Raw genomic sequence first — 23,837 nt, 5'->3', positions numbered from 1 at the left:
AAAGAAAGAAAAATAAATTAGTTAAAAGTAAAGTACGAGAAAATAAATTAAATGGAAATTCAAGGCCTCTCTGAGAACCATCACCTTAGAGGTTTGCGTGCCCTCATGAACCTGGGAGGGGTATTGTCTGGAGCCATGTGCTCTTAGTAGGGTCTCCCAAGGCAAAGTGGTCTCAGGCAAGGGGCAATACTAAGTATGGTTTAAAAAAAAACATGAAAAAAGAGGAGGGAGCAAGGTGTCCCTCTCCGCAGGAAGCACAGGGCCAATGTCTGGAGCGAGTGCCTGGTGGTCGGGTCTGCCACGGGGCACAGCCCGAAAGAGCAACGTGGACCCCTTTCCTCCCCCACCTCGTGGACCCACCACCTGCGAGAGAAACCGATGGGGTTGGTGCGTTGTTATTTGGGTAGCAGTGAAGGCCTAGGACCTCGACGGACCAGACCCAGGCGGCCGAAGCTGGCTCTGGGGACGTGGAACGTCACTTTTCTGTGGCAGAAGGAGCCGGAGCTTGTGCGGGAGGTGGAGTTATCAGCTAGAACTAATGGGGCTTACCTTGATGCATAGCCGTGGCTCTGGATCCATACTCCTGGATAGGGGTCGGACTTTGTTCTTCTTCAGAATTGCCCAGGGTGTGTGGCGCCAGTTGCGTGTGGGCATACTCACGAGTCCCCGGCTGAGTGCCCAGACGTTGGAGTTGGAGACAAGAGGGTCGCCTCTCTGAGGACCATGGGCGGGGAAAACTCTCACTGTGGTCTGTGCTCATGCTCCAAACAGCCCCCTCATCAGAGTATTTTTCCATCTTGGCGACTCTGAATGGAGTACTGCATCAGGCTCCAGTAAGGGAATTCCATAGTCTTGCTCTGAGACTTCAAAGCACATGTGGGCGGAGATACTTGGACGGCCGTGATTGGCAGGAACGGCCTTCCTAGTCTAAACCAGAGCTGCGTTTTGTTATTGTATTTCTGTGCTAGTCATGGATTGTCCATAACAAATACCATGTTCGAACATGGGGATGCTCATAAGTGTACTTGGTACCAGAGCACCTTAGGCCGAAGGTCATTGATAGATTTTTTGTGATGATATCATCTGACCTGAGGCCATATGTCTTGGACACTCGGGTAAAGAGTGTAGATGGAAATTCAAGGAATCAAACAGAAACAAAAAATAAATAAGAGGGGAAAAAAGGAAGGATATTTAAATAAGGAGGGTTAAGAGAATGAATGAGAGGAAAAGAAGGTGGAGGAGGAGAAAGAACCAAAAAAAAATATCGGACAAATTAAAATAGCAGAAGAAAATGGAGAGCTGTAAAATAAAAATGTCAGAATGCTGATTAACCCAATTTTAGTATATGGACTTACTGCATGGGCATGTTTGTTAAAGACATAATTCTGCATGCACCCCTAACCATATAAGCGCACATCTACTGACCTGCTACAGCTAAACATGCTCATGTTACCTTTTAATATTACATTAATTACCCAACATTCTGTCTGTGTGTCTTAGGCCTCGTCCATGTTACGTGCATCCATTGCAGCACAGTAAGTAAAAACCTGCAGCAACTTACTACAAAACATGGCATTTTAGCAAGAACAAATATTTTAAATACAGTTCCATTTACTTATTATTATGATATTTTAAGAGGAATAAGCCAAATATATGATAAACTTATATCAATACATACAGTACAAGTATGTTTAGATTTATTCCTATATACTAGAACAATACTGGATTTTTTAAAAGCATTACAAAGCATAAGTAGCAGACACATCTCAATATCAAGTTTTATTTTTTACAATGTTGAAAGAAATCAGTAAAGGCCATTGATTTAGATGTGTACAAACTGTTGATTGGTAGTGTATGTTACTCATTTTAAGCTTGAAATATGCTTGGCGTCCGATCATGGTTTTTCTCCTTTTAAGCATTTTCTCTTTGAAAATAAGTTTAACAAAAGATTATGAAAATGTAAAACATTTATGTTTAATTTCTAGCAATCTCATAATAGACGCATTCAAACTATTTTCACATTTCTATGGGATTTTAAGAGTTTTGCTTTGGTATGACAGTTATTGTAATGTTTTTCAGTGCAGTTTGGTTTTCTGTCTTTTAGAGCTGTGGTTTTATGACTCCTCTGTCTCTGTTTATCATTAGGAGGAGTAAAGACGTCCCACTGCTGCCCTCACTGGACTATGAGAAACTGAAGAGGGATCTGATCAGTGGATCCGACAGATTGAAAGCTTTGCTTCTGCAGGCCCTACGCTGGGTACACACGCTTAAACATACACATACACACAGCTCAAATTCTGGCATTAAATTGTTTTTATAAGGCTGTTAAACTGTAGAGATACTTTAGAAAGAATAACTAATTTCTTTCTTTTTCTTTGTGTATACATTATATTGCCAAAAGTATTCGTTTGCCTGCCTTCAAATGCATATGAACTTGAGAAACATCCAATCCTTAACCTATAAGGTTTAATATGATGTTGGCCGACCCTTTGCAGCTTCAACTTTTTTGGGAAGGCTTTCCAAAAGGTTTAGGAGTGTTTATAGGTTGGTTTTTTTTACTTTTCTTCCAGAAACACATTTGTGAGGTCAGACTCTGATGTTGGACGAGAAGACCTAGCTCACAGTCTCTTCTCTAATTCATCCCAAAGGTGTTTCATCGGGTTGATGTTAAGACTCATCCATGTCTTTATGGACCTTGCTTTGTGTATTGGTGCACAGTCATGTTGGAACAGGAAGGGCTCATCCCCAAACTGTTCTCACAAAGTGAGAGGGAGCATGAAGTTTTCCAAAATGTCTTGGTATGCTAAAGCATTAAGTGTTCCTTTCACTAGCACCAGTGCACAAAGTAAGGTCCATAAAGACTGGCGAGCGAATACTTTTGGCGCTACAGTGTATGTGTAGGTCCCCACACAGGTGGTCATTATTTTATGGATCTTCTGTGAATTAGTCAATGCATCTTAAGTAGGAGGCTATTCTTATATACTTTATTGGTTATTTGTTTGGAGAGAAAGAAATCAAGTACTAAGCCTTGTGAGATACCCTGAGTGAGACACCTGTAAGCTTTGTGTTTTAATAGTAGGTGATGGTGCGTTTGTGTGTTTTTTGTTTCAGAGGCTGACCCGCTCAATACAGGGTGAGCAGAGAGACACGGTTCTACAGGCATTCATCAGTAATGACTTGTTAAACTGCTACACCACTAAACAGGTAACAGAACAAACACCTCTTAACACTGATACCATTTACATTTACAACCCATAAACCATATTTACATTTCTGTACACACTTTTATTTTTAGTAAATTTGCAAAGATTTCAAACAAAGATGGCAAAATGTGGAAAAAGTGAAGCACTGTGAATATGTACCAGATGCACTGTATTTACATGTATATATTAAGTATTTCTGATTGGCCAGGTGTTGATTAATGTTCTGCAACAGCAGTTCGGCTGTGAAAGTGCAGGTTATATACTGGTATTAATGTGCTTGTTCTAATACCTTATCATTTTTATAGTCACTGCTTATTCATTTACTTAAACTTACATGGCGGATGCGCCACAGAATCGTTTTTTTCTAAAAATTTTAGAAAGGAAAAAGGACACATTTATTTAACATTTACAAAAGGTCTTCAGCATCAGTGCTTTGTAAAAGGTATGAATGGTATAACTGTATGGTTTCTAACATCTTTTGAAAACACGTTGCAGTTTTTCTGTAACATGATAAATAAGACAAAAAGAGTCTTATTTATTTCAAAAGAGAGAAGAAAAAGGCTGATGAGGAAACAACATTGTTTTATATCTGATTTGACAATATTTAGAGCTGCTGTAATGGACGTTTAAGGGGAAACTTGTTTCATAGATATTTTACAATATTAAATTTACCTCTAAATAAATAAAATTATTAATCATTGTCATAATGCTGTGGTATAAGGAAAATAAACTTGGCACTACTATTGTTAATGACACTCCTGCACTTTACCTTTGGAAAGAATCGTGACAGAGCAGTGTTTCTGTGTAGGGCAGAGAGAGAAATTGTGTGACACACACACCTACACATACACACTAAACGGGCAAGCACGCACATAACAGACTGAAACAGAGATTGAGAGAGAAAATAGATTTTTAGCTTTTAATAAGACTTTCTTTTGCTTTACATGCGCGCACACTCGTGTGTTATAAGAAACAGTACACACGCGCTGTACAAATTTGCTTTCAAACACAAAATAAAATATGTTTTACACATACATACATGGTCACAGTGTTGTAGTAAAGAGTACACGCGTGCGCGGATGTTGATTATACTAGTAAGAGATGAGCACTAAGACCCAGCAGGGGAGACAATTTAACCACAATTCCGCAGCACGAGAGAGTAAAATCGTTGGCTCAGTTGTGATCGCGTGACGCTTGGCGTCAAAACGAGAAGCGCATGCATGATACATGTTACTCGTAAACCAAGAGTTGCCAAGAGTCGTAAACCTCATTTTTTAAATCAGAATTTATTAAAAATATTTGCTCGTCTTGCGGAACACTCGCAAACCACGTTACGCGCAATCCGAGGTTTCACTGTATTGCTTAATAAACTCTAAAATATATTTTACAAGTGAATTGTAAATGTTATAATTATACACAAGATAAGTATATATTAATAATATTTCATGTGACTTTTATGAGGTCAGGATTTATCAGGATGATTTTTCAAATCCTTTGTGCTTTGCTTTTTAGAAATCTGTGGTTTACCTGATCAAATCAAAGAATGAGACAGTGAGGCAGTGCACAGCTCGCCTCTTTAACACCTTTGCCTCTCTGTCTGAGGGTAAGTATAAGAGAGGAGCCAGCTAGTTTGTTTAATTATGAATTTCTGGGTAATAAAGTATGACTTAAGCACATTAGTTAAATGTAGATATAAGTGATAATAAATTATTTTGTCATATAAGATTAACACAGAGGCACTAAACACACAGGTTAATAAGATTACATTTGTTTTATTTTATTGCACACTCATTAGAATGAAACATTTATAAACTGACTCACTGCAGTGCATTATGGGTAGAACATGCCACAAATATAAATTGAATAAAGAGTAATTAGCAGAAATTCTGACAAGCTTAATTTTTTTCTCATGTTTTTGAGGTTTTTCCTCTTCAAACCTAAACAAGTTAATCATTTGGGTTAATGATATAGATAGCACTTAGCTGTTATGTTTCAGTTAATTACAGAATACAAAATGTAGATACAGAGAAATCATGTAGTAGACAGTGTGTAGTATAGCGCACGTGGAATCTTCTTTTTGGAATGCTGTGATTTAACCCTTTCCAAATAAAGCACATCCAAAGTCTTTTTTCCCCCCGTCTAGGTCGTGTGTATCTGTCTCAGTGTTCTTCTCTGCTGAAGCTGTTAGTTGAATGTTTGCAGTTGGAGGGGAAGGATTCAGTGACCAGAGAGAAAGTGTTGGGGGCACTGCAGAAACTCAGTGTCAGGTAATGCATCACATGCACTTCCACTTGTTTTCATTCTTAGTTTACATCCACATTCATGTTTTTTCATCCAGTGCGACGTCCATGTAAAACAGAATCCAAACTGAGGACAAAACAGATCAGGTCATGTAGTAGCAAAAGACGGTAGCTCCTGTTCTCAATTACATTACAGCAGCTATAAACGCCATTCACATTTTCATAGGGTCGAAAATAATGTAGCATGATGGACAATGAAAAGCGTTACCTCTGATTACTACTGAGTGCTGACACTGGAGACTCCTCAAATTTTTTTTTTTGGGGACTTATTGGTACATTGGAATTAAATATGATATAAATATGTAAGTCGCTCTGGATAAGAGCGTCTGACAAATGCCCAAATGTAAATGTAAATTAAATAGTTCATCTTTGTTTGTTCTGTTATAAGATAATTAACTGTAACCAAACAATATTATTGTATGAGTAACTTCATCACACAACCCTGTCGCTCAGAATTTTATTGTCTCATGCACTTACTTGTTATCTCGATTATTTATTACAGTAGTCCTGTATCTGGTGTGTGTGTGTGTATGTGTGTTTGAGCAGACGGGTCCATCAGTCTGCTCTGATCAGATTGGGACTGGTCACATGGTTGGTTGACGAGCTGCAGGACGCAGACTCGCTATCTGATTACACAGTGGAGTGCGCTGTAACTCTGCTGATGACTCTTTGTCTGCGTACTCAGGGTAAACACTCATTACATACGTTAATTACATTTCACCACACTAATATGTTTGCAACAGAGATTTAACACTTCTGTCATGGTCAACCATACAAACAGGTGACAAATTAAAGGAAACTAAAATGCTTTATTGAAATGTTTAGCCAACCCAAGTCTTGAGGACAGCTTATGTGCTCCTCTTCATTTACTTCACACATTTTTGGAATTGTACCAGAGGGATAAAGAGCTGTCTTTCAATAAGATGTTCCCTCGTGTGGTGTTGGAGGTGCAGAGCACATCAATCAGTTATTCAGTTTAGTTAAGCTGTTCCGGGGGTAAAGATCATCGCATTTGATTTATTAATTTTTCTAAGCACTCATGTCATGCGACTCTGGCAGATTCAGCATAGAAGAGACCATGCACATCAGGATAGAAATGTTATATGATTGTATACAGGTGATCATCCAAAGGAAGAACCATGCTCCAACAAATAAAGACATTTATTCACAGCAGAACAGAATCACCAATTTTTCCTTTAATTTGTGACCTATCTGTTTGTAAATAAAAATAAATTATATTTATTTTGTTATAGACCAAAATATAAAGGCATGTCTATTATTTTATAGGAAAAAAGAAATGTGCAGAAAAAGCCAAACCTGTACTGAAGGTTCTGACTGACTTGTTAGGACACGAAAATCATGAGGTATGTTAAGGAACATGGTCTTTATTTATCCTGCGACCTACATGAAAACTAAAACTTCCTGTTCATGAAAACTTTTTTGCATACCATTTGATCCCAGTCTCAAACAACCACACCTCAGCATGTTTGTGAACCTTTCTGTCAACTTATAAACCGGAACAGTTAATCTCCCATTTGTTTTTTGGTTTATATATGTTAAAGTGACATCAAACAATTTCATCCTAAGTAATATCTCTCGCATCTTTAGAAAGTTCAACTTACTGCATCCATGTGTTTTCCCTAACCAATAATTTTTATGGTTTCTCTGTAGTAGCAGTATGTATTGAATTCTATCTATGTAAGCGGTATAAAAGCAAAGAATAAAACCAATATCACACTCACAATCATGTTGCTATTTTGCAATTTAAGCAAAACTTATAGCTTCAGTTTCAAGTTATAGTCTCAAGTTTTATTGCCATCAGTAAAGAGACATGCCTCTCCCATACACTGAAATTCCGCATGATTGTTACAGTGATTGTGCAGATTATTGTGTAAAGTCCGCAATGACTATCCTAAGATTTGTGTCAATAGTCAGATACAGTTGGAAGTCCCCAGTAGGTAGTCTGTTATTGTGAACTCCTGTCAACTATTGAGGAGAGGCCAAGTGTAAGATGCCAAGTGTAAGATGCCATCTGTAAGATAGGTTGTGTCACTCATGCCTACAATCCAGTTCATTTGGAATGTACAGTGGTGTGAAAAACTATTTGCCCCTTCCTGATTTCTTATTCTTTTGCATGTTTGTCACACAAAATGTTTCTGATCATCAAAAACCGTTAACTATTAGTCAAAGATAACATAATTGAACACAAAATGCAGTTTTTAAATGAAGGTTTACGTTATTAAGGGAGAAAAAAAACTCCAAATCTACATGGCCCTGTGTGAAAAAGTGATTGCCCCCCTTGTTAAAAAATAACTTAACTGTGGTTTATCACACCTAAGTTCAATTTCTGTAGTCACCCCCAGGCCTGATTACTGCCACACCTGTTTCAAGAAGTAAACCAAAAGCACCTCAAAAGCTAGACCAAAGATCCAAAGAAATTTAGGAACAAATGAGAACAAAAGTAATTGAGATCTTTCAGTCTGGTAAAGGTTATAAAACCATTTCTAAAGCTTTGGGACTTCAAATAATAAATAATGGCTCTCACAGTGAGAGCCATTATCCACAAATGGCAAAAACATGGAACAGTGGTGAACCTTCTTAGGAGTGGCTGGCCGACCAAAATTACCCCAAGAGCGCAGAGACAACTCATCCGAGAGGCCACAAAAGACCCCAGGACAACATCTAAAGAACTGCAGGCCTTACTTGCCTCAATTAAGGTCAGTGTTCACGACTCCACCATAAGAAAGAGACTGGGCAAAAACGGCCTGCATGGCAGATTTCCAAGGCGCAAACCACTTTTCAGCCAAAAGAACATTAAGGCTCATCTCAATTTTGCTAAAAAACATCTCAATGATTGCCAAGACGTTTGGGAAAATACCTTGTGGACCGACGAGACAAAAGTTGAACTTTTTGGAAGGTGCGTGTCCTGTTACATCTCGCGTAAAAGTAACACAGCATTTCAGAAAAAGAACATCATACCAACAGTAAAATATGGTGGTGGTAGTGTAATGGTCTTGGGTTGTTTTGCTGCTTCAGGACCTGGAAGGCTTGCTGTGATAGATGGAACCATGAATTCTACTGTTTACCAAAAAATCCTGAAGGAGAATGTCCGGCCATCTGTTCGTCAAATCAAGCTGAAGCGATCTTGGGTGCTGCAGCAGGACACTGACCCAAAACACACCAGCAAATCCACCTCTGAATGGCTGAAGAAAAACAAAATGAAGACTTTGGAGTGGCCTAGTCAAAGTCCTGACCTGAATCTTATTGAGATGTTGTGGCATGACCTTAAAAAGGCGGTTCATGCTAGAAAACCCTCAAATAAAGCTGAATTCCAACAATTCTGCAAAGATAAGTGGGCCAAAATTCCTCCAGAGTGCTGTTAAAGACTTATCGCAAACACTTGATTGCAGTTATTGCTGCTAAGGGTGGCCCAACCAGTTATTAGGTTCAGGGGGCAATTACTTTTTCACACAGGGCCATGTAGGTTTGGATTTTTTTTCTCCCTAAATAATAATAACCATCATTTAAAAACTGCATTTTGTGTTTACTTGTGTTATCTTTGACTAATAGTTAAATGTGTTTGATGATCAGAAACATTTTGTGTGACAAACATGCAAAAGAAGAAATCAGGAAGGGGGCAAATAGTTTTTCACACCACTGTAGCTTGTCCAATCAGATTAGTGAACTTGAACTGACATGTATAAATATCAAAGTAGAAACCATTTGGGATTTGCCCTGGAGCTTGGCTGATGAAGGTAATTTCTTCTTAATCTTATAGCCCTAGATAGATCTAGTGTCTGTTGCCTATTGTAAATCTAGAGGATCTGTAATTAGACATTTCTAAGTGTCGATACAGTAATGTGGGTGGTTATACTTGGAAAAGGAACAGGACTGTGTACTTCTATAAATTAAAAGAGATAACAGTTCCTCCTGAGAACACACATTCTTCTTCTTTGTCTTTCGGCTGTTCCTTTTTAGGGGTCGCCACAGCGAATCATTTGCCTCCATCTAACCCTATCCTCTGCATCCTCTTCTCTCACACCAACTAACTTCATGTCCTCTCTCACTGCATCCATAAATCGCCTCTTTGGCCTTCCTCTAGACCTCCTGCCTGGCAGGTTCAACCTCAGCATCCTTCTACCTATATATTCACAATCTCTCCTCTGAACATGTCCAAACCACCTCAATCTGGCCTCTCTGACTTTATCTCCAAAACATCTAACGTGGGTTGTCCCTCTGATGAACACATTCTTGATCCTATCCATCCTTGTCACTCCCAAAGAGAACCTCAACATCTTCAGCTCTGCTACCTCCAACTCTGCCTCCTCCTTTTCTTCAGCGCCACTGTCTCTAAGCTGTAGAGCATTGCTGGTCTTACCACTGTCCTGTACACCTTTCCTTTCATTCTCGCTGATACTCTTTTATCGCACAACACACCTGACACTTTTCTCCACCCATTCCAACCTGCCTGTACCCGCCTCTTCACCTCCTTTCCACACTCTCCGTTGCTCTGGACCGTTGACCCTAAGTACTTAAAATTCTGCACCTTCTTTACCTCTGCTCTCTGTAGCCTCACCGATCCTCTTGGGTCCCTCTCATTTTCACACATGTATTCTGTCTTGCTGCGGCTAACCTTCATTCCTCTGCTTTCCAGAGCATACCTCCACCTCTCCAAATTTTCCTCCACCTGTTCCCTGCTCTCGCTACAGAGCACAATGTTATCTGCAAACATCATATCCCATGGGGACTCCTGTCTTACCTCATCTGTCATCCTGTCCATCACCAGAGCAAACAAAAAGGGGCTTAGAGACGATCCTTGATGCAGACCCACCTCCACCTTAAACTCTTCTGTCACACCTACAGCACATCTTACCACTGTCTTACAGCTCTCATACATGTCCTGCACCACTCTAACATACTTCTCTGCCACTCCAGACTTCCTCATACAATACCACAGCTCCTCTCTTGGCACCCTGTCATATGCTTTCTCTAAATCTAAAAAGAGACAATGCAACTCCCTGTTACCTTCTCTGTACTTCTCCGCCAGCATCCTCAAAGCAAATACTGCATCTGATGTACTCTTTCTAGGCATAAAACCATATTGCTGCTCACAAATGCTCACCACTGCCCTTAACCTAGCTTCCACTACTCTTTCCCACAGCTTCATTGTCTGGCTCATTAGCTTTACCTCTATAATTGCCACAGATTTGCACATCCCCCTTGTTCTTAAAAATTGGCACCAATACACTTCTCCTCCATTCCTCTGGAATCCTCTCACTCTCCAAGATCTTGTTAAACAAACTAGTCAAAAACTCTACTGCCACCTCTCCTAAGCACTTCCATACCTCCACAGGTATGTCATCAGGACCAATAGCCTTTCCACTCTTCATCCTCTTCAACGCCCTTTTCACCTCACTTCTACCAATATTTGCTACTTCCTGTTCCACAACAGTCACCTCTTCTACTCTTTGTTCTCTTTCGTTTTCCTCATTCATCAACTCCTTAAAGTACTCCTTCCATCTTCCCATCACCCTCCTGGCATCTGTCACTACATTTCCATCTCTATCTTTAATCACTCTAACCTGCTGCACATCCTTCCCATCTCTATCTCTCTGCCTTGCCAACCTGTACAGATCCCCCTCTCCCTCCATACTGTCTAGCCTAGCATACAAGTCCTCATATGCTCTTTGTTTGGCCTTTGCCACCTCTACCTTCACCTTACTCTGCATCTCCCTGTACTCCTGTCTACTCTCTTCAGTCCTCTCAGTGTCCCACTTCTTCTTAGCTAGCCTCTTTCCCTGTATACACTCCTGGACTTCCTCATTCCACCACCAAGTCTCCTTGTCCACTTCCCCTCACCTGATGAAACACCAAGTACCCTCCTACCTGTCTCCCTGATCACATTGGCTGTAGTTGTCCAGTCAACTGAAAGCACCTCCTGACCACCCCTAGCCTGTCTCAACTCCTCCCTAAAGACTGCACAACATTCTTCCTTTCTCAGCTTCCACCCCTTTGTCCTCTGCTCTGCCTTTGTCCTCTTCGCCTTCCTCACCACCAGAGTTATTTTACACACCACCATTCTGTGTTGTCTGGCCACACTCTCCCCTACCAACACTTTGCAGTCACTGATCTCTTTCAGGTTCAGGACACAAGATGTAGTCAACCTGAGTGCTTCTGCCTCCACTCTTATATGTCACCCTATGTTCCTGCCTCTTCTGGAAGAAAGTATTTACTGCTGCCATTTCCATCCTCTTTGCAAAGTCCACCACCACCTGTCCTTCTACATTCCTGTCCTGAAGACCAAACCTGCCCATCACATTTTCATCACCTCTGTTTCCTTCCTACCAATTTCCACCAGCACCCTGTAGGTCAACAGCACCAGTGGCGGTCGTTGTTAACCTGGGCCACGACCGATCCGGTATGGGAATTATATTCTTGATTTGCATCATTGATTTGGCAAATGTTTTACGTCGGATGCCCTTCCTGACACAACCCTCTGCATTTATCCAGACTTGGGACTGGCACAAGAAGACACAGAAATGCGCCCCCCCCCATGGTTGCATTTCCTGCCTCCACTCTTATATGTCACCCTATGTTCCTGCCTCTTCTGGAAGAAATTATTTACTACTGCCATTTCCATCCTCTTTGCAAAGTCCATCAGCATCTGTCCTTCTACATTCCTGTCCTGAAGACCAAACCTGCCCATCACATTTTCATCACCTCTGTTTCCTTTCTCCAACATGTCCATTGAAGTTTGCACCAATCACCACTCTCTCACCTCTGGGGATGCTCTGCATCACTTCATCTAACTCACTCCAGAATTTCTCCTTCTCTTTTAACTCACATCCTCCCTGTGGGGCATAACCACTAACAACATTGAACATTATCCCTTCAATTTCCAGCTTCAGACTCATCACCCTATCTGATACTCTCTTCACCTCTAGAACATTCCTTACAAACTCCTCTTTCAGAATAACTCCTACTCCATTTCTTTTCCTATCCACACCATGGTAAAACAATTTGGACTCTGATCCTAAGCTTCTGGCCTTGCTACCTTTCCACCTTGTCTCCTGGACACATAGTATATCCACCTTCCTTCTCTGCATCATATCAACCAACTCTCTTCTCTTCCCTGTTATGGTCCCAACATTCAAAGTCCCTACTATCACTCCTAAACTCTTGCCTTTCCTCTTCTCTCTTTGCTTTCGAACACGCCTTCCTCCTCTTCTTCCTCGACCAACAGTAGCCCAATTTCCACTGGCACCCTGTAGGTCAACAACACCAGTGGCGGTCGTTGTTAACCCTGGCCATGACCGATCCGGTATGGAAATTATATTCTTGATTTGCATCATTGATTTGGCAAATGTTTTACGTCGGATGCCCTTCCTGACACAACCCACTGCATTTATTCAGACTTGGGACTGGCACAAGAAGACACTGGATTGCTTAAAATTATTACATTTTTAAAAAAATGTGAAAATTGAACCGTAATGAGTGAACCTAATGACTGTGGTGGATTGGCACTCTGTGCAGGGTTTACCTCGCCTCATGCCTTATGTTTCCTGGCATAGGCTATGAGCGTGTATACAAGATTAAGCGGTATAGACTTGTGAACCTGTTTAGAGCAAATCTGAATCTTAGTCATTTTGTAAGGAATTTTATTGAATAAGTACGTTACGACTGGGTGTGTATGTGTGGTAATTGTGTAAACTGGCTGGGTGTTAACAAACAGTGAGAGGGTCTGAAGTTTACAGAAGCCTTTCTAAAACAATGAACCCGTATATTGCTCATTGTTGACTTTCTAACTCCCTCCCATTTCAACAACATAAACTTTTTGGGTCAAGTTGATTCAGATGCACAGTGACGTTGCTCTTTAAAGGCACAAGCAGGTAAATTTACCTTTAATAACTGAAGGAGTAAAAGAGTTTGCAAAGAGAATTATGAAGCAACAAAAAGCGAAAGGTCATTGATTTCTATTTTATGAACTGACTACCAAAGATGTTGATGCTTAAAGCATTAAATTTCAAAATGTTTTAGATGTTTAGAGAGCGTTCTGTCTGTGTCTGTCTGTGTCTGTCTGTGTCTGTCTGTGTCTGTCATATGAGAGAGAGGGGGGGGAGCTTTAAAAGAACATTCTAGTGAGCTGAGAGACACCAAAAGCACAACTGTGCTGTATGACAGAGAAATTATTTTACTGGCAAAGAACATTTGGCCAGATCATGCACACCCTTCCATTGACTCCCTCTGCCAATGCATAGATGAAATTAACAGTTGGATCTGCCAAAATTTTCTTCAGTTAAACAAGGAGAAAACTGAGGTCATTGCATTTGGAAACAAAGATGAAGCTCTGAAGGTAAATGCATACCTTCACTCTAGGAGTAAAAAAAAAACATGGATCTTGGGGAGATTCTGGAGACAGACCTTAGTTTTAGTAGTCATGTCAACTAAATCAGCATACTATCAACTTAAAAACTTAAAAAATTAGATGTTTTGTTTCCAATCAAGACTTGGAGAAACTTGTCCATGCCTTTATCACCAGCAGGGTGGATTATTGTAATGGTCTCCTCACCCGCCTTCCCAAGAAGACCGTTAGACAGCTGCAGCTCATCCAGAACGCTGCTGCCAGAATTCTGACTAGAACCAGAACATCTGCAGATATGCTCACTGAATATAAACCGACTCAGACCGTAAACAGACTACTCAGATTGTGATCTGTTAGAAATACCAAGGGTTTACACAAGGGGAGTCTGCGTTTAGCCATTATGCTGCCCGCAGTTGGAACCAGCTTCCAAAAGGGATCAGATGTGCTAAAACATTAGTCACATTTAAATCGAGACTTAAAACTCACCTGTTCAGCTGTGCGTTTATTGAATAAGCACTGTGCTATGTCTAAACTGACTGCAATGTATTTTAGGTTTCCTTTTTTTAACTGCTTCAAACTGTTTTTATTTTAAATCAAATATAAATATTTTTAAAAGTTTGAGTGCTATTTTTTTTTCTTTTTATAACTGTTTTCTTCTCTTTTATGTAAAGCACATTGAATTCCCATTGTGTATGAAATGTGCTATACAAATAAACTTGCCTTGCCTTCTTGATTTAGGGTTTTCGGTGTCAAAGACAAGAATTAGGAGAAGACTTTATTACAGTAAATAAATACATAGTTTACATAGTTTTACCAATATATAAACTTCAACTAAAATGAAAAGAAGAGTATGGGCATGGGAAGGAACTGTTCATGATCCAGAGTACACCACCTCATCTAATAGAGTAGACGTGTAAGGTGGCTTATAAAACTGCCTTTTTTTGATGATGACTGATAAAAAGCAGAAAAATTCTGAAGTGGAATTTTTTCCAATGTGTGTGTGTGTTTGCAGATCCGGTACTATGTAAATGGAGCTCTTTACAGTATCTTAAGTGTCCCAACATTAAGACAAGAGGCCAAAGAAATGGTGAGTGTTAAACATTAATATTAAAACACACCTAGACACATACACACCCAGCCACCATACACCTAGAACAGGTTAAAAGGGTCACTGTGATATTTATTAGTAGCAGTATTATCATTATTATTATTATTATTATTATTATTATTATATCCAGTCTAATAGTCCATTGATATTCGGACTAAAAACTCAAGCTTTGTGCTTAAAAAAACATTCATGTGAAATTGAGTGTGCTTTACAATGTTTTGAAAAATATATTTTCACTGTTTGATTTTGACATTTTAATTGAGGTTTTGTTGGGACAAAAAATTAAAAAGCACAAAAAGACATGATCTGAACATACTCATTGGACTATGGTAACAATGATGCTTAACCTTACTCCACATACGCATAAAAAGTTTGATCAGATATACAAATAGATTTTAAAAAAAGCATTCAGGTTGGAATTCTTCTGTTGTATGTGGTCAGAATTAATTTATAGAGATTGTTGAACTTTTTTGCATGTTATCACAGCCAGTGAGAGTGAAACTGCAGGATATTATGTGTTCTAAAACGTTTCTGTAATTACATTTTTGAGGAATTAACTGCATGACTAATTCAGCACTAAAATACACCCATGTATCATCATGTTTAAAGAGCAATCCACAAGAAAGGCCTGCTTCTGTGTTCCTCACCACTTCAAAATGTTTTCAGTTTATAACTAACATTAACGTAAATCAGTATTTTTCCAAAGTTCAATTAGTGGTCAGTGCTCGGCATATATTTAGTCATGTGGAGTTTTTATTACTACTTTAATCTAATTTAAGGGATAGGTTGACACAGGGTTTGCATGCAGGTCTGAAAAGTCCCAATAAAGTATAACATTAAATTTTGCTATAAAAGTACAATAAACCAAATATATGTTTATTAAACCTATATTTACTAATTTCATATTATTATTATTATTTTCATTTTTTTTTTGTTGAGGAAACATGGACCATTATCTTCAGATAATATCTTCTTCTTTTTTTTCTCTGCAGTATTTATTTGTTAAGTATTCCTAAAAATGTTTTTCAGTTTGAAACTGACTTTTATCTACTCATCCTGCTGATAACTAGTAATGATTTACAATATAGGTGCATAAAAAAGGGCATTCACATATGCAGTAAAATCTTCTCTAAAAAGTGTGTGACCAAAAATATGAAGCAGGTTTACTACATGTCTTTCAGAGTTTGGAGGAAATCCTGCGCTGTTACATGAAAGAGGAAAATCCTGAACTGAACACACAGATGGAGTTCATCATCAAGCAGCTAAACTTAGGTATAAGCATCTCTTTAAAATGATACAACTATACACTGTACTGTATGAAAAAAATCCCAAATAGTTAGCTCACAGTGTTAGATATTTTAGTAAATATCCTTGATTTTTAGTTATTTCTTTTAGATTAGCCTATTTCATTGCAAGAGATCAGTCGATTAGTTTTACAGCCTTCTAACTAAATACAAACATAAATACAAACATATTACCATTTTGATACTAATTGATGGCTATATTTTATCATAGACCAAGCTGTCCCTGATTTACACATTTGAGAATCACTGATTTAGATGATGTTGCTAGTTTTATCAGTTTTTATTTTATAATTTAAATTAGAATCATTAGCCTTATTAGTTTTTACTGAGTGACTAGACTTTTAAAGAAGTTTAAAGGGACATTGGGGATATTTAATTTTAAGCGGAATGTACAGCACTCTGAAGAAAAACAAAGACAAAAATACAACGGTCAGTGTCTCCTGTTGTTTAATTTGCATTTTTTAAACATGCTTAAGAAAATTAGCCAGCTGATGTACTTTTAAAAATTATACAACAGTAAACCTGAGAGCACAGATGCAGTTTTCTGTGGTCAAGTCAAGTACTGATTTTATTTAATTTGTTACTGCTAAAAATTTAAAACTGATATTTATATATTTTCCATTTAATTGTTCTATTCTAGAATCTTAAATTCATTTACGTTATGCCACTAAGTTCTAATTTTTCTGATTGCTTTGATCAGAGGAGACACCAAAAGATGATCCGGAGTCAGGGGATGAAGACGAAGATGAAGATGAGGTGTGTGTAAAATTATCTTCAAACTGTGAAGTGGTATTAAAAAGTTTTAAGATTAGTTATGTTACAATCTGACAAACTTTCATAAGTAAGTGTGCCAAAAGGCATTGTGCTGTGTACATCGGGAAGTGTTCAACTGGTGCTATTCTGACCATGTGCATCTGCTATTTCATCTTGGACAGCAAGTTGGAACAAAGTGCGAACATGAAATTCTGTGTTAAAACGGCCAAATCTATAAAAAACAAGGCTGCAATGAGTCATTTGAGATGTTTTGAGAGCCAAACATGCTTCAAGAGTGGAAGAACATCAGGAATCATCATCAGGAAGACCTCCAACGAGCTTAACCCCCAAAAAATTATAAAATCATTTGGCAAATTCAGCATAATTATCGTCAGAGAACAATTCACAACGTTGCTGCAATTGTAGGTGTACCATACAAAACAGAATATTTAATCGTCACATTTGATTTTAACATGCGCCATGTCGTTGAGTAGTTTGTCCCCAGCAGCCTGGGGACAAACTACTAGAACTCTGCTAGCGTACTGTTACTTGTCGTTCATTACCGGTGACAAAACTTGGGTTTATGGGTATGAATGAGATGATGCAAAAGTCTTTACAGTGGAAGAGCCCACCATCTCCATGGACAAAAAGGTGAGGCAGCTCGACATTTTAACATTTGCAGAATTATGCATTGAGAATTTGTCCCCAGGAGCCAGACCGTCAATAAGTCTAAAGGCTTCCAGATTTTCATGCATCTCGTGGAGGATGTATGGTGAAAGTGACCAGATTTAAATAAATAAAAGCAAGTTTTTTCTTAGTAACGCAAACTTACATAATAATGCAATTTCCCAAAAAAGCACCACAATTTCAGTATTTGGTGGAGCCTTTCTGATGGAGTGAGAATGACAGTTTGTAGTGTTTACCAAGATTTGTGGAGGGATCTTGTACCACTCTTCTATGCACTACATTTCTAACTCATTGGAGTTCCTCTTATGAACTGGCCTTCTCTATTTTTTTAATTGAGGTTAAAGTTCAATATAAAGAATAATAACCCTAACCCTAACCCTGTTCATTATGACATGTCTTAAGAGCTATTCTTTTGTTTTAACCATCCTTGAGTTTCCAGCTTTTGGCAGAAGCCAGATTTTGGGCTGAAATGTTTAATTAAATTCAGTTCAATCCAGTTTTATTTTGTAGCACTTTGAACAGTTGTCATTGTCACAAATCTGCTTTACAGAATCAATAGAAATTTGAAAATTAGTTCCCATATGTGCTTTTTTGTGCTTTTAATTATGCTCTTCTGGGATCTTTTCTCTAGATTTTGGAACACAGCTGTAAGAATTTGTGCACGCATGTTCCTTCTCCTAAAGGAAAGATACACATATGGGTGTAATAGTAAGGTGTCCACATCCTTTGTGCCATGTAGTGTACTTTTATGTTGTGATGTGCTTCTCTGAGTTAACACCATGCTAAACAGGAAACTATGGAGTTGCATCACCTCAGGCTTTCATTCAATAGCCACAGTTTCCTTGGAACTTTCACCGCAAATATTTAGTGTTGCATTGATGGAGTGATATAGCTGGTGTACTTAGAGGGTGTGTATGTGTGTCCGCGTCTGTGTCAAACAGGAGGACATGATGGAGCCAGATCTGGACAAAGAGGAAGATCTTCAACCCCAGTCTAAAGAGCTTTCAGGAGAACATTTACTGACTACAGAGTATCTCGGAGTACGTCATCCTCATACACATTTATTTGACTTTCATATTAAATTAAAAACAGCTTTTTTGTGTCTCATGGACTTTAAGTTTTAGATTTACTCTCTGGAGAGGATCTACAAATATGGAATATTATCTGGAAGAGTACATGTCCATGTTTGTGTGAGTCTGAAAGTGTGTGTTCTGTACTTTAATGTAGATTATGACCAACATGGCCAAGATGAAAAGATCGAGTACACATGTCTTTCAAGGCACAGATGAGCCTCTCAGGAGACCCGTCACACCAAACTCACACAGAAACTCTGTGTATGACCTAAGCATATTCTCTCTCTCTTTTAATATATACGTATATAAAATATATCAAATAAATGTATTTTTCTCTCTTAATTTTTTCCACTCCTACTCTTCAACACTACATCAGCTTTATAGGAAAATTAATAAAACACAATACATCATTTAAAAGTTATAGTTATATATGCATCATGATGTGTGTATATTCAGGGCTGCCCCTGACAGGCTTGACTCCCCCTTCAACTCTCGCCCAAGTACCAGTGACTCCATTCGCCGTACGCTAGGTATGTGCACATATACACACACACATAAACACACAAACATATACACATAGTATTAGTTACAACACAGTGCTATTGATTGGTTACATAGTGTGACGAGAAATGTTGTCACGTTTAGCATGAGTCAATGCGTCACAATATTTAAAGCATGTTTGAAAAGTATTATAAGTGTTATTTCCTGCTTGTTTTGTGCTGCTCTTTATTTGCAGAAGTTATTAAGTAAAGAATAAAATAGCTCAGCATGTGCTGTTTTATGAAAACAGTTCACCCTGGGGATTCTGCTTATGCTAAAGAGACAGGCAGAAAGTAAATTGACATATGTGTTAAGACAAAATATATGCACCAAAATATGTTAAATGTTTAAGAAACTAAGGTTTAGTTATTAATTAATTATAAATACTTGCTTGTAGCAGCTTTAGGACCACCAATTTTTAGTTTAGAATAAGGGGGTTGTTCTCAACAGAGAGCAGCACAAATGTCTTTTGATCAGGTGGTTTCTCTGTTGTTTTAACCTTCTTTATACTGAACTAAAATTCTGTCCTTGATAGAAATGTATGATTCCTAGCTATTTGTCTCTGGGACAGTCCACTCTCAGACTGACCAGGAGTCTGGCCTCTTGCAAATCAGAAACATCTATTGAATTTTTACTTCTAGGCATGCATAATGATACTGGATTTATGCATTTCACTAGTCTTATGAGAACAAAACATTAAACAGGCTGTTTACATCTTAAATGTCTGTTTACTGCAATTTGCCAACAGTTTCATGCATGTTAAACAGGGGCATATTATACTTCTTAATTCTTGTTCTCACTTGTACTATAGCAACTCCAAACAATAAAAAATAAGTCATTCCCTCTCCAGACCCCCATTTTTTTTTTTTCTCTTTTAGAGTTGGGTGGATGGATGGATGGATAGTGTAAATAAAGTGTCATAAAATAAACTTGCGTAGTTATCTTCACTTTTGACTTTTAAACACAATACTATTTACAGAATTTTTTTCTTACTATACAAACACTAATGCTTCATCAATTTCTTCTGTATAACATCAGAAGAATTCATACATTTTCCCACACCACCCCACTTTTTCGCTCCCTCCACTGGCTTCCTGTAGCTGCCCACATCAAATTCAAAACACTTATACTTGCCTACAAAGCTAAAAACGGCCCTATACCCACTTACCCCTAAGCTGTAATCACATGCCGCAGCGTACAACATTCCTTCCAGTTTTCCGGCACTGCTCGAGTGGTCCCACCCTTTTTTAGGGATTTAGGAATCCTCTAAATATAATCTGTTTTCTAGGTCCCTTACCAATAACAAGTGCATGAATGTAAACCTGCTAATTATATTACACCTGAAACTGTGTTGTTGTCTTAAACATATCACAGGAATCAGACTGGTATACCAAAAAATGATATAGAACAGTATGGGCTATAGATGAATTAATGTAATGCACAGAAGAAAAAAATCAGTTCTGAAGTGTGTGTGTGTGTGTGTGTGTGTGTGTGCGCGTGCGTGTATGTGTGCTGATGGTATATCATAAGAGATTAGGACTACCCCATTTTTTCGAGGGAGAGAGATTTAATTTCCTCTCTGTTTCCTGTCCAGATGGGCTTTGTGAAGCAATCACTGTGATGTGTCCTCTCTTGTCTGTGATGACCTCGACTGAACTGAATCGCGTGTGTGTTTGTGTGCGTTTGTGTGTGAGTTTGAGAACCATACAGCCAAAAATTTACTCACATGCAAGTAAAAAATCTACTTTTTATTTGTACATTTTATTTCTAAATATTGGAAAAAGTCAAAATTAACTTAAAAAATTATCTTCAGTTAAAACACTTAATCATTATATCATGATATTCTTGTTTACTTTTAAGTATGGGACTGAACATAGATTTAACACCATAGATGCTAGCAAAAATTATATTTCTACATGCGTGAAGGCATCCTTGATTGTCTCCCAAGTCTTCTGAGCTTAAAAGGCTAAATAACTATCCTATAAATCGTGAACATGGGTTCAGGGGTCCATGAACTATCAGGAGTCAGCAATTTCCTAATTTTGTTACAATTCAATTCAATTCAATTTTATTCAATAAAAAAAAAAAATATATATATATATATATATATATATATATATATATATATATATATATATATATATTTTATTTCATCTTTGTGAAGCTGCTTTGAGACAATGACCATTGTTAAAAGCGCTATATAAATAAAATTGAATTGAATTGATATATATAAAATAATAACAAAATATTAATAATAATAATAAATTGTGTATGTGTGAGAAAAATGTGTCTAGATAATAACGAGATGAATGAATGAAATTTTTCTGATGAGCAAGCCAAGGGTGACGGCGACAGTGGCAAGGAAAAACTCCCTGAGATGGCAATAGGAAGAAACCTTGAGAGGAACCAGACTCAACAGGGAACCCATCCTCATTTGGGTGATAACAGATAGAGATGATATAATACCATGTGTGTTATGCAGCTGAGAGTACAATATAACAGAAATTCTTTAAATTAACATGAAGTCCAGTTCTTGGATGCCTCAGGATCCTCTAAGGGGTGGCCTTTATCTACTGAAGCTGGTACAATCTCCAGATGCCTCGGGATGGGTAGAAAAGTACAGAACAGATGGAGAGAATTAGCGTAGTTGCTATTCAGAATAGATGTACTGAAGTATGAAGTTATGGGATGAGTTACGCGTATGCCAGATTAAAGAGATGCGTCTTGAGTCTACTTTTAAACTGGGAAACTGTGTCTGAGCCCCGAACACTGTCTGGAAGGCTATTCCAAAGTTTTGGAGCTAAATATGAAAAAGCCCTACCCCCTTTTCTAGATTTTGAAATTCTGGGAACTACCAGAAGTCCAGAGTTTTGTGATCTTAAGGAGCGTGGCGGATTATAGCGTTTCAGAAGACTGGTTAGGTATGTGGGAGCTAAACCATTTAAAGCCTTGTATGTAAGTAATACTATTTTGTAATTAATTCTAAACTGAACAGGTAGCCAGTGCAGGGATGATAATATTGGGGTTATATGATCATATTTTCTGGATCTGGTGAGAACCCTGGCGGCTGCATTTTGGGCTAACTGAAGCTTGTTTATTGAGGATGCAGGACAACCACCTAGTAATGCATTACAATAGTTCAGTCTGGAGGTCATGAATGCATGAACTAGCTTTTCTGCATCAGATACGGATGAGATGCTCCTAAGTTTGGCGATATTTCTAAGATGGAAAAAGGCTGTTTTTGTGATATTGGAAATATGATTTTCCAAGGACTGTAAAAGTGACTTTAAAGTTACTGTCTAATATTACGCCCAGGTCTTTTACTGTTAAGTTAGTAGTAACAGTACATCCTTCTAAACGCAGGCTGAATTGTGAAAGCTGTTGTGTGCTGGTTTTTGGGCCGATGAGTAATATCTCTGTCTTGTCTGAGTTTAGTAAAAGGAAGTTATTGGTCATCCAATCTTTTATGTCCTGGACACACTCGGTTAATCTAGACAATTTAGGTATTTCGTCTGGTTTTGTTGAGATATATAATTGGGTATCATCAGCATACCAATGGAAACTAATCCCATGTCTTCTAAAGATGTTACCCAGGGGAAGCATGTATGTTGAGAACAGCAGAGGTCCTAAAACTGACCCTTGTAGGACCCCATATTTCACTGGCATTACACCAGACAGTTCTCCATTTAGGTCTACAAAATGGTATCGATCAGACAGGTATGATCTAAACCATTTTAATGCCTGTCCCTGAATACCTATGTGATTTTGTAAGCGATCTATGAGAATGTTATGATCTATAGTGTCAAATGCAGCACTAAGATCAAGCAAGACTAGAATTGAGGTGCAGCCTTGGTCCGAAGCTAAAAACGTCGCTAAAGTCGTTTGCAATCTTAACTAGTGCAGTTTCTGTACTATGATGGGGCCTGAAACCTGATTGAAATTCTTCAAGGATGTTGTTTTCCTGCAAAAATGTGCATATTTGAGCTGATACTACTTTTTCTAATATTTTTGATATAAAGGGGAGGTTTGAAATCAGTCTATAATTTCTTATTTCATTTGCCTCCAAATTAGATTTTTTAAGAAGCGGCTTAATAACTGCCAACTTGAAAGGTTTAGGGACGTGACCTAAATATAATGAAGAATTAATAATGTTTAAAAGTGGCTCTCCAACTGTATGCATCACTTCTTTCAAATATCTGGTTGGGATTGGGTCTAACAGGCACGTTGCTGAATTAGCTGAGGTGATAAGTTTATAAAGCTTTTCCTGTCCTACACCTGTAAAGCACTGAAAAACTAAATGTGAAACTTTAGGCTGAACTAGATCATGAGACGCTATTAGAGGTTGAACTTCCGTTATTTTCTTCCTTATGCTATCGATTTTTTCATTAAAGAAATCCATAAAATTGTTACATCCCTCTCCCTTACGTCCAGGGGTGGGAGTGAGGGTAACAAAAGAAATAAAACTTATAAGGAAGAAATTAACAAAAATGTGGAAGGATCACTTCAG

The 23,837-nt window shown here is 38.3% G+C and overlaps 1 protein-coding gene across 2 annotated transcripts in view; it reads left to right on the top strand.

The window, feature by feature from the left end:
- LOC128542540 (lisH domain-containing protein ARMC9) overlaps positions 1-23,837 on the top strand; it is a 44,552-nt gene that overhangs the window by 13,312 nt on the left and 7,403 nt on the right. For both annotated transcript variants that reach the window (XM_053512430.1, XM_053512429.1), the window contains 13 exons: positions 1,501-1,535; positions 2,146-2,257; positions 3,112-3,204; positions 4,716-4,806; positions 5,347-5,470; positions 6,050-6,189; positions 6,791-6,867; positions 14,878-14,952; positions 16,155-16,245; positions 16,978-17,033; positions 18,659-18,757; positions 18,945-19,051; positions 19,247-19,320. In XM_053512430.1, the coding sequence (XP_053368405.1) occupies positions 1,501-1,535; positions 2,146-2,257; positions 3,112-3,204; positions 4,716-4,806; positions 5,347-5,470; positions 6,050-6,189; positions 6,791-6,867; positions 14,878-14,952; positions 16,155-16,245; positions 16,978-17,033; positions 18,659-18,757; positions 18,945-19,051; positions 19,247-19,320 (1,174 nt within the window). The remainder of the gene's footprint in view (positions 1-1,500; positions 1,536-2,145; positions 2,258-3,111; positions 3,205-4,715; positions 4,807-5,346; positions 5,471-6,049; positions 6,190-6,790; positions 6,868-14,877; positions 14,953-16,154; positions 16,246-16,977; positions 17,034-18,658; positions 18,758-18,944; positions 19,052-19,246; positions 19,321-23,837) is intronic.

This window comes from Clarias gariepinus, chromosome 15 (assembly GCF_024256425.1).
Source record: "Clarias gariepinus isolate MV-2021 ecotype Netherlands chromosome 15, CGAR_prim_01v2, whole genome shotgun sequence".
Lineage (NCBI taxonomy): Eukaryota > Metazoa > Chordata > Actinopteri > Siluriformes > Clariidae > Clarias > Clarias gariepinus.
Note: the sequence above shows the minus strand (reverse complement) of the source record. Positions and strands in the feature narration are given on the sequence as shown.